This window comes from Liolophura sinensis, chromosome 9 (genome assembly GCF_032854445.1).
Source record: "Liolophura sinensis isolate JHLJ2023 chromosome 9, CUHK_Ljap_v2, whole genome shotgun sequence".
Classification (NCBI taxonomy): Eukaryota; Metazoa; Mollusca; class Polyplacophora; order Chitonida; family Chitonidae; genus Liolophura; species Liolophura sinensis.
Window position 1 is genome coordinate 32971989 of NC_088303.1, and position 12760 is coordinate 32984748.

At 41.6% G+C, this 12760-nt stretch overlaps 1 protein-coding gene across 1 annotated transcript; it reads right to left on the reverse strand.

Moving 5' to 3' along the window:
* Positions 1-1965: 1965 nt before the first annotated feature.
* On the reverse strand, positions 1966-12085 carry LOC135475294 (uncharacterized). The gene is made up of 2 exons (XM_064755135.1): positions 11841-12085; positions 1966-3258 (listed from the first exon to the last, which is right to left on the reverse strand). The coding sequence occupies exons 1-2, from the start codon at positions 11852-11854 to the stop codon at positions 2136-2138; spliced, it is 1137 nt and encodes a 378-aa protein (XP_064611205.1). The 5' UTR covers positions 11855-12085; the 3' UTR covers positions 1966-2135.
* Positions 12086-12760: the final 675 nt, after the last annotated feature.

A 12760-nucleotide genomic window follows, 5' to 3' on the forward strand; every position in this document is an offset into this window, starting at 1 on the left:
CAGGAGTCTCTCACCAACGTAGTCGCTGTGAGTTCAAGTCCAGCTGATGCTGGCTTCCTCTCCGACTCACGTTGGAAGGTCTGACAGCAACCTGCGGATGGCCGTGGGTTTCCCCCTGGCTCATCCCGGTTTCCACCCACTATAATGCTGGCCGCCGCCGTATAAGTGAAATATTCTTGAGTACGGCGTAAAACACTATTCAAATAAATAAATAAATCATTGAAGTTATAGGCAGACGTAGAGAATTCTAACGGGTTTAGTTAGTTTCTCTTATGTTTTAATGGGTGGAGGAAAGTAAACTTCCAACCTTTGGTCATCTACTGACCAACTTTCCACCAACACACTGGTGGAAAACAGGTTACCTTCAACAAAGATGAGCTAATTATTACTCAGTGCAGCGAACATTGAGAACCACGTTTTTTTGCCCCAAAACTCACCCACAGCACCATGCCAGGTCGAGTTGAGCTGCTCACACGTGAATAATGCATCGCGCGGCGCTTTGTCGCCCCCCCCCCCCCACCCCCCCCCCCACCCCCCCCACCCCCCATCCCTCCAGCACCTCGACGCTTCGATCGAGATCTGAACTGATTTACGGTCAACTTAAGCTTACGATCCCTTCGTGCAAGCGGCCCCAGTACACCATTCTGTATCCATGGTTTCTCGTCATATTCGAATAACATGATCAGATAGGCCTTTTTTGAAGTATAATATTCCTCAATGTGACAATGAAGATTATTATGGATATTGGCAGTTAATGAACAAAGTCAAAGAGCAAGTCGATTCCATTTATGCTCACGAAATATGCTTAGTGTAATCGTATAACGGTTTTGAACATGCTGCTCTGTTTCATCGCGTAATCTCTACCCTTTACAGTTATGCGACCTAGCCTTTTATAAACTGTGTCTTAAAATGGGTTGAACATCTCATTCATCTTGTTTTCCGGGAAATGTGATTACTATTCTCTAACGTCTTTTGCGTAATCCGCATATCGGTGCCAGCCTTAATAAGCACCACTTCATTGATACTTGTAAGTTTCGCTTATCATGTATTGAGGTATTTTTTGGATTTACATGTAAGTATTTGGTGTTTTACCCTATATTCGAGCATCATCAGCTTTTACGGATGAATAAGCCCCGAAAGATTTGAGGAAACCGCCGAAAAAGGCCACGTAACCGATAAACCTCCTGACGAAAGGCCGCATTCAAACCTGCAATAATCGCTGAATCTCAGCGGTCAAGATTTGTGAGATTTTAGGTAATCCATAGAACGCTCGGTCCGACTTTAATTGATCTTAATACGTGCAGGTCAACTTAATATATATTGAACGAGAAAGTTTACACAGCAAAGGAATACCTTTTTCCCGCTCAACGGCGGTAAGCGAATGTCAGATAACGCGATACATTACAAGGTTTCTGAGACGTATTTTGCTTGACCACTTAATGCTTGATGTAATCTTGGCAGCCTGATCTGTGACCATGTTTTACAAACGTAAAATGATATTGCATATCAGTATGATCATTAGGCGTTTAAAACTCGCATCATGTCGCTCAACTTGCACATTTGAGGTCTGCTGATACCAGAATGCTAGAATTCCTTTGCTCGGACTCAGACAGCGTCAGTGAGGAAGGTCAAGACCCTTGTTTGATAACCACTTAAGTCCCTTAAGGGCAAGAAGGCATTGGCGAGCTGAACATTGGCGTACTGTGTCAAGTGTGTGTAATGAATGAGCGTATACTGAAGTTAAATCAACATTCTACTATTGAATGAATGAATGAATAATAGTGGTTTAACGCGACATTGGCAGTGTTTCACCATGGTCTTGGCGATGTTATCTGGGACTGTGAATGAGGCATCAGTTATTTTTTTATTTGCCGTTTTTCATTTCTTTCATCGCTTTTTCCGTCGTATATACTCAAGAACATTTCACTTAGAGTCACTATTCGTGTATATCATATCAGCATATAAAATGTTCACATGTCTTCATTGTCAAAAACATTTCTTTATTTATTTCACAATATACAGTGTCGGCTTGCTGCTGCCTGGATATTGTGTAAAATACTGAGATCATTTGAAACGGACAACATTGGTGGTAAAATAAAAAAAAGAAAACAAAATATGCGAAATTCCACAGCTCTTTATATCCGGTGATAATTTGATCGCGTGTGTCCAGGCCGTTGGTGACTCTCAGGGCTGAAAATGACAACACTTGGCACAACGTCACGTGATTCATCCGCCCGCATATCTATAACCGATTCTCTCATCGGTGACCTCCGACAGTTCTCGGTCATTTCCGTAAAAGTTCTCGGCCTTCGTGAAGGGGTACTGGGTGAAACAGTTTGGTCCTCGCCTTCGAATCGACGTTTATCTAAAATTTGTAACGGGGTAGCCTTGAACAAAGCGGCAATATTGTGCACAGAGTCTTTCACTGTGGCCTTCTTGTTGGAAACGTTCAGCTTGGTATTTCTATCACCACCGCTTATGTTAATGTTACTATATGGACTAAGATAACTGAGATCGTTTTTATAATGCAAAGGAATGGTTTTCTCGGGAACGCGTGGGGACTCCGCTGGACAAGTTACAGTGACGGCAGGCGTGGCGTCGCTCTGATGATACTGGTCTTCACCAGATGGTAATTCCTCCACGTCTCTGGCGTTCACAGGCAAAGGGTGTTCAATAAAAGCCTTGCGCATGCGCACTCCACTTCGAAAAATTATCCATATGTTGATAGCTAGGAAGAAGACGATTGCTAAAAACCAGAAAATAATTGTAATGAACTGCATGGCCATTACGTCCTGATGAAGAACAGCCGTTATTAGGAAGGCGACGGGAACCACGCCCCTAGATACCAATGTCCAAGAACTTCCAAATGTCACAAGTCTTTTGTAACATTTACTGGTTCTATCACAGGAAATTTCTTTATAAATTCTTATAACTTCGTTGCATAGAAGGTCGGATTCCATAAGGATGCCAACAAGACCTAACAAAAGATTTTCTCTGCAACTGTAGAACACAGCGTAACAGGTCAAAGTCACGGAATGGTGCAGCAAGTCCACTTTGACGTTGGACAAATGGAGGATTAGCGTCAAATCTTGAACAGCTTTATAAACATATTTTCCCATGTTCATGCAGAAGATGATTCCTGTCAGGTGTGTATCTCGCGAGGATTTGGGAACAAAAGGATGAGCGATCATATCACCACGTGCCAAATCCACCACGGCAAGTACAATTATCGTCCATGTCATCAACTGCTCTGTGAATCTGAAACAGGGAGAGGATATACTGTAATTGCTATTTTACCTCTGAATGTCAGGATGAAATAACGACTACTTAAGTTCACTAAGAGTACGTCGCATGACGTTTTTCAGCCTAAATTAATGTTAACTAAGTGTTAATCTGTCTGGTGGATAATCGGCTGCTATAGGTGTTTCTGACATGTTGACCGTGTCCCAGACTATGGAAGCCGGATACGGCCACGCATATGCTACCATGTGGCCTTTAAACAGAAATTGGGATATTGGATTTACATGGATAAATTTTTAGGTTGAGATCTGAATGACAACGTACAGTCTCATGAAATAATCACAAGGTTGTGACGAGCTTCGCGCGAGAATTTCATGCAGTTGAGGCGTTTGCCTTTGCGTTTACGACTGATCTACTCTTACGCGTTGGAATCTTACTTGTACAAACCAAAACCCCATGGAATGTGGATAAAAGGTAAACAGACACTGGATCAAATTTATACAGGGTTTAGCTCAATTATCGAAAGAATCAAGATCAGATCTTGACCGAATTTGGATAAAATTTCGCAATGTATATTGATTATTGACATAATTTTGTCTTAAACCGTTTCCCTATTTGACCTTGATTGGAACTCTCTCTTATACCTAAATAACCCAAGCACCGTTTCTATGACTTATAAATAACGATGGCATTCAGACCATACCCGGACGAAAGCGCGACATTTGAACCATACCCTGGTAACAACCATGCCTGGACGACAACACGAAATTTGAACCATATCTGGACGACAACTCGACATTTGGACTGTATTCGGATGACAGAATGACGTTTGTGCCGTACCCGAACGACAACACGATATTTGGACTGTATTTGGATGAAAGGATGACACTGGGGCCATACCCTGACGACAACACGACATTTGAACCATATCCAGGTGACAACACGATATCTGGACTGTATCCGGATGACATTTTTTATCATATTCGGTATTTGGATTCAAAATCCATACATTACTTAGTCAGCAACGCGAATCAAAGTGAAGAAGGACGGCTCGCCAAAACCGATGATGTCCAAGAAATATTGATAGTGCTATTGTACGAGCATGGAGCAAGATGGCAAAATACTGCATGGTCGCACCGAGCTTCCATAAGAGGCGGATTATTCCGGCGCATGCCGGGGTGTGTTCCACATAGCCACGTTATAGGTCAAAGACAGGATCGATGTCCCCAGCGTTCACAATCTGATCTCAATATATACACGTATCACGCCGAGTGATATCATATCTGCATCGTCAGGTGTCCGCCCTGAAAGTACTTATAATGTGCTACGAAAATTCTGACAAGACAAATCTGTATTGACATACATCCTTTGTATATATAGATATGGGCCCAGTTTTACGAAGCTCTCTTAACGTTACGAGCTCGAAACTACCATGATGACGTAATGCCTACAATGCTGGTTACCGTAGTAGTAAAGTGAACGTAACGTTAAGAGTGCTATGTGAAATCGGGCTATTTTCCTTTTCATTTTTTTTTTTTTAGAGTTGCTGACGTCAATGCATAGAATGGAGGACAAGCCTATAACTTGCTTCATCCATGTACGCTAGTATAAGCATGATTCGGTTAAACCCACATAACCTGATATTACATTACACAATGCATTCTATAACCTAGGCGTATCTTACTTTTACACCATTTTGAATTCTACTTTATGGTATAGCGGTAATTTGATACTAGACACCCCGTATTTCCTGGCTAACCTGATCTTTCACCAAAGAACTCCAATGCTGAGGTCATGCGAACGCACTCAACGAACATCAGGACAATGAACATTGCTGTATGTGACGTGTGTACATATATACTCTCCATGGATAAGAGTGGACAACTTTTTGAGAAAGATTAAATTTCCCAGACGTCGCATAACCGTCAACTGTCTGATACCGTTTTATTAAACTCAAAAGCAGCGTTTGAATTAGTTGCCCATGGATAATACTTGACTCTATATTGGGCATAATTTGAAGATTTTGTAGTAATATGAAAGACTACAACATAGAGTGTAAAACTAGAACAGCGAACACAGTGTCATTGATTGCACATGGTCACACGTATAACCAATGAAATAAAAAAAAAAACAGGGTTCATTCTAACTGTTCATTTAAATGCTTCAATAGCAGCAATGTTCAAGCCATCTAGCATGCACCATGGCTTATAAATTATACAGTTCGGCAAAAAAAATGCAGTGATATTTATTGCAATTTATTATCACTGGTCTACAATTACTCAAATGGCTGTGTTGTCATCGCATTTAACATACGAAAACAAACAATTCAAAAGGAGCTGGTCATACATGTATTTAAGCGTTCTGCTCTGCAAGATTATGCACTACATCCAAGGCAAATCTTGGTCCAAGACCGTCTCTTGAGTTCATCATTTTTCATTTCTCCTATCATATATGAAAAATTCCTAATCATCTACTTCCACATCAAATTCAAATGCTCAAAATACAATTAACAGGGTTTTGTATATCATATTCTCATCACCACTCCAAGAAAATCTCTCTGGCAGAAATTGACTTTCTCATGGACTGATAACGTGTTCGCAGCAACACGGGAGCCATACAGGTTCAATTCTCTGGAAAATTGATCACTTGACTGAGAAACGATTTGGAATGCCAATTCGAACTTTATTTACTATGAGCATGCAACGAAGCCCTAAGCTGCCCTGGGAACCTTTTCAACCATGTTGTCTTTGTGTAGGAAGTAGCTTTCTTTAGGATTTATATGACTAAAACGGATTTGATTCTGTGCCCAGGAAAATTGAACTCAACATCCTTTCTTTGCAGACCATCATTATCTTTTTCAAACCCCAATCTATCTTGTCAATCTTCTGAGCACGCCGTGGTGCTCTTCTGGTATTTAAATGATGGTGCGTGATAACGATCTTCTTATCAAGTATACAATATATCACGAAAGTATGCACTCGATATATAACAAAGGTTCTATATGTCGCAATAGCGCAGCGTAATGACTCAGGAGCCTCTCACCAATGCGGTCGCTGTGAGTTGAAGTCTAGCTCATGCTGGCATCCTATCTGGCCGTACGTGGGAAGCTCTGCAAGCAACCTGCGGACTTCCCCGGGCTCTGCCCGGTTTCCTCCCAGCATAATGCTGGTCACCGTCGTATAAGTGAAATATTCTTGAGTACGGCGTAAAACACCAATCAAAAAAAAAAATCGTATAAGTGAAATATTCTTGAGTACGGCCCAAAACATAAATCAAATAAATGAATAAATACTAGTAAATATATGTCGTAATATTCTCAAGATTTTTTATTCATATATCGCCATACTCAAGAATGTTTGTTTATAACAGTCGGTTTAATGGGTTGAAAATTGCAAAGATGTCATTGGCATGAGAGGATGAGACCATGACATACACGTACATGTCATTCCTGCAGTCCGTCACAGTCATCTAGAAAAATCTAATACAGGATTTGAATAGGCTTGGCAGATGTCATGAAAAAATAAAACAACCACGCAGTTACATATAACTGGAGATGTAAAGCTCAGCTCAATCCAGGCATTTATTTGTCCTGCGTTAATTCTCAGTGCCAGGTCTCCGTCGTTATATATATTCACACAACCTTATCAAGTCCGTCACTGATATACGTTTCCACCGGGTATTCCTGCTATAAAATTTACAACTTTAAACATGCTATACTCTGCCTAAGGAGACTCATCTAGTTTAGTTATTTTTATCATCTACAAAAAATAAAACCGTCGACTAATCAAAAGTAACAAACCCTCAAAAACGTGATTTTACAACACGCTGCCTACATATGTGTCACAATTGACTGGTACATTTCTGTAACAAACGATAACACGTGACCTTATTATACAATCGGATATCGTCCAAACATGTCGCGACTGTCCAGTTCTTGTGTGGATATATATACGAACCGGTGCATGGATTAACCTAAAATTTTACGTTTTCTGGGAGTGTATAACTGCGAACAACGACAACAGTCCGGTTTTGTGGTAAGATGGATCTGATTACAAAGAGCTGCTTCACCGTGTGGCAGGAAACAGCGTCGATCAAACCAGGATACTATGGCCTGGCAGAGGACCTGGGCTGACCGGAGCCCTGCACCATCCCAAAAAGGTCACTGAGTGCAAGTCCGTTTACAATCTTATTGTTACTTATAGGTAGTCTATCTGTGAAAATGTTCTTAACACCACATTACATTAAATGACCATTGTTCAAAAGGCTTTCTGCGAAGTAACACCATGAGTAGATACTATGAATTATATAGCGACCTTGACTCTCATCTGTTGGTTTAATTGTTAATACTGTTATAGATAGCTATACGGCAGCAGGATGTTTATCTCGCGCCGCCAAACGCTGGTTCCGTGTCTACTGCAGACTTCGTCACATGTTGAAACATTCTGGCTCCGGTTTGTGAGGAACACTTACCGCATAGCTATGTTAAAAGCACTCTCTCCATTTAGTAGCCCGACCAGTATATAGACTAGCATCATGACAGAAAAATTATATTTTATTATTTAATTGTACAGTTTTATATACTTTTTTGCTCAGTTTTACTGAAAAACCTTGGTCGACATTCACAACTTTCTATCACTTAAAATGTCATCCCTCTTTCCTACAATGAGTCTGAAAAAGCTTTTTGACAAAAAGTACAGGTAAGTGTTGTTCTTTTGTCATTCGTAATCCATGTAATATAACATCTACAGGGAAATAAATGTCTATTTAAAAAGTAAAAAGGTCGCGAGCGAGCGCGCAAAAGATTTCGCCATGATGAAATATTGCGGTAACAGGCGGAGCGATATGGCGTCAACAGTTTTTCATAAGCAACGTACTTTGACGTCCATGTCATGTATTTATATATGTGTTCCGCTTTTATATGTTAAATGGGCTGTTTCCAACGTTATGAGTAACAGCTGAACAGCAGTATCACCGTTGATTGGCGCGTATACGTCAGGTTCATACACAAGTCCTACACATGCAACTTAATTCTCAACAAATACTTACATCAGATTCCGATAAATTTGTCTTGACAATTAACACTGCTTTTAAGAATTCGAATGGGTAAAAATGAAACGCTCATTTCTGGCAGACAAATTTAACATTTGTCCTCAGAACAAACGACCAAATGCAGTTACTGCCAAATGCTATATATTAAAGGCTGGATCATTTTTTCAAAACCAAATTCCATGATTCTAATATGCTCCTCGATATGGCTGAAATACTGCTGTTGTGACATTAATCCCTAGTAATTCATTTATTCAAAGCGCCATTTAAACACGATACGTAAACTTTAAACAAACAACACACAGGTGATTCGGTGCATGCTTGCCACACGTGTCCATATTATTTGGAATTGGCTGGACTTCGTTTGATACGTCTGCGTCTGTATCCTAGTATTTCGGATACAGTATAAACATCGGTGCGTTTAAACTTAATACGACGTATGCTAACGAAAACAGCATTCGCCTACTGAAGCCCAACTGCATAAAATATGCCGACGTGTGCGTCTATTCCTGTTATAAAGGGATAACAAGTACTCAAAGACTTCGGAGCTGAAATAGGATTCGTAACTGGAAAATTTACACGTGTCTACTTTCATCAATGAAAACTGCCATATCTCCTTAATCAGTTAAATCTCTTCTATGCATTTTTTCCAGCATGTTATTTTACACGTATATACATTTTACCGTATGGGAATCGGTGATGTTAGACGTCTTTTTCACATTACGACTGTTATACGAATGTAGGATTGCAGCGCCTATATATTTACTTATTCGATCATTATTTAGCGTAATACACACGCTTTTTTTACTTATAAAGTGACATTTAGTTTCACGGATGGTAGAAACTAGATCGAGTGCGCGGAATAAACCACCGACAATTGGCAAGCTACTGGCCAGCTTCGTTCTGTTGGAAGGCCAGCGATTTCCAACGAACTTAACGTAAGACAACATGAGATAGTGTCGCCGACTGTATCCTGCCACAAAGGCCCGGCGAACAATGAAAACATGAGAATCTTTATAATTGTCTGTCTCAGGATGGTACTGAACCCACGATTGTGACAAGTTTATCGATGTTTATTCATTGATCGTTCAGATTTAAAGCAGATATCAGACAGTTAAGTGTACATTACAATTGTACGTCACTATTACCGTATCATTGTCCTTTATGTGCGATTATCGTATGTACGACATTTTTGTGCAAGTGGGCCCAGAAACCTACTTTTTTTAATGATACTCCATCAAACATCTTAGTTCCTTTATACATAATTAATTACACCTTGCAGATTTATAATTGGCACGTACCACACTGTAATTGATAGATCTGTACTTAGCGTTGCTGTTATAAGCTGTTCCATTCTTGTCGTTAAAGGTGCTAATTATCGCGAGGCTATGTGGGAGATCCGTCTATACATTAGTGTTTGTAATAAGACTAGTCATCGTGTAACAAAACTGAGAGTCTGCGTCATGTGTGATAATAATTTTTCCCTTCCAATATGAACTTTGATTTTGCTTTCAGTGCTTGTATATCAACTGAACTTTCTTATAAAAATCATCAAACAATGGTTTGTATTTCGCATGCTGCAAACGTTATTTAACATTCGTATGCTTGTTCCCTAAAACAGTTCATGTTAAAATAAGCAATAATTTGCAGAACCTGATACGGCCATCCCGCTATATGTCAGTGTCGTCATGCCCCTCCTTAAGTGAATGACTAAAAATATTGGACTGACGAGCTGACCAACATACCGATCGACAGACCAACAAACAGACCGACAAACAGACCGACCGACCGACCGACCGACCGACCGACAGACCGACCAACATACTAACCGACAGACCCACCGACTGACCCACCGACTGATCCACCAACAGACCCACCGACAGACCGACAATCAGACCAACAGACCGACAAACAGACCGGCCGACAGACCAACCGACAAACCAACCAACAGACCGATGAACAGACCGACAGACCCACCGACAGACCCACATACATACCGACCGACCGATCGACCGACCCACAAACAAACATACCAACCGACAGGACGATAAACAGACCGACAAACAGACCAACCGACAGACCGACAAACAAACCGACCCACAGACCGACAAACATACTGACAAACACGCCAACCCACAGACCGGTCGAATAGACCTACAAACAGACCAACCGTCAGACCGACCAACAGACCGACCCACAGACCGACAAACACACCGACTGACAGACACACCGACAGACAGACCGACAAACAGACCGACCGACAGATCGACCAACAGACCGACAAACACACCGTCCGACAAATCGACCAACAGACCGACAAACACACCGTCCGACAAATCGACCGACAGACCCACTGACAGAATGCTTGTCGCAGCGTAAAACTTGTCAAAAGAGATATATGTAGGTATGTATGCTTGGGGGTTAACGTCGCACTTAACAATTTTTCAGTCAGATGGAGACGAGGAGTCGTCATGTGTGTGTATCGATATACTGTTGCTGCTTGAAGCAGGGCGAGTTCATGCCGCCAAAGTGTTGCGTCACTGGGACATCATGCTGAAGACACCAGTCATGACACCCCTCCAAGTCACATTATACTGAAAGCGGGCCAACCAGTCCTGTTTCCTTGTCCCTCCCCCTCAGTGCTAAGTGCCCAGCTAGTCAAAAACAAGTGCCATTTTTAATGTCTTTGGTATGACTGACTCGGGTTTGATCCCGAGTCTCAAAAGAGATGAAAGAACTGCCATAACAAATCAAAATAAAGGACAAAGTGTACATATAGAAACGTCCGCTCATAAATTCAACACATGTATAATTCTTTCAGGCATTGATTTAAATGTACCGGTATAAGAATATTAAATTCCGGAGAGGTTGCAGGTTCGAAATCAGCTCTCGCTTTGTCCGATATCAGACAAAGGGCGGTGGCCTGCTATGGTCACGTATACGTGAGACCGGCGTTATATAAGAGAATACTTCTTCACGGCGTTTAATACTAATGGAATAAATCGATCAATCAATTCATGAATGAATAAACCAGTCATTTGGGTTTCATCAGGACCGTATAGCAAGTTGGTCCCAGGCAATACCGATAAATGCATGGTGATGCCTCACTGGAATATCATGCCGGAACACAACCCTGCCACTCCATATATACTGTCACGGTATACGGATAACGGGTGGACTAGTACCATATACTTCCCTCTTAACGTTATACCAAGGCCGTACCAAGGCAGTACCACTTTTATAGTATTATAGATATCACCAGACCCGGGATCGAAACCGAGTCGTCCGTTTACGAGATCGACGAAGGCTTTAATCCATCGTATAGGGGACCTACTAATAAGTTGTAGTACACTGTAGGATTATCATTTAATATTTATTGTATTTGATTATTCTTTGACGCCAACATCAAGAATATTTCATGTATACTATTGCGGTCAGTTTTGTGGGGAGGAAACGGGACAACTTCGAATAAACAACAGAGCCCATTACTCTAGTTATATATAAAACACATTACTTATTTGTTCTTTTCATATTGTATGTGACACATCACTTACATTTTTGGTAACATCCAAGACTGGTCGGTGTGAAGGTTGATGAGCTTTTGTGCCAGGTGTTGGAGACCGCGGGGCAGACATACCAGTAGGTAGCCCAGGGCGGCCCGGCTGACCAGGTAGCACAGAGTACAGGCATTGATGGTCAGCGACACGGTCACCACGGCCGTTTGGGCATCCCGACTCTGCTGGATGGTGGGGGTGTACCATCCCCGAAATGTTCTGTGCGGTCGCCAATACTCCCGTACCAGGCGATGACACTCGAGTCATTGTCACGCTAGCTGCCATACTACCGTCGTACAACCCTTCAGTTTTTTTTCCATCAGCTGCGAGATGTTCATACTGTTTGTAATTTGCCATCTGCAGCTTCGCATACACAGGACGGGCTGACAGCTGTCATCTGTACGACCGTAGCTGTCTACAGCATATTGTAGTACACGGTAGTACAACCTGCCACTATTATGAGTGGTTTACCGCGTAGCCATATGACTTGATAGGCAATCGCCGCGTGTTCGGCAACGCTGATTGGTGGAAACAAACCAGGAAGTTCTCTGTCGCTCAATGAAGTTCTTGTACCGCATATCACACGTCACCGTCACACCGACACACTGTGTAGGAGGGGTGATTGAGGGAGCCGCGGGACAGCCCGGTTATGGAGTTAAGCAGAGCTGATGAGATTTGAGAACGGCATAACAGCTCGCCTATGGAGGCTATAACAAACTCGTACAACATCAACCACAGGAGTCGGAATGAAATCGTTGTGGTCTGTATATATAGTTCAGTAATAAACAACCAGGCTAACTGGTAAAGTTTATACTCCGTACGTCGTGTATTGACCAAAATATAAAGCAGTGACCTAAATATCAAGGCCCTGTCAATCGCGTAATAATAACAACATAATAAAACATTTATATAAATAAACC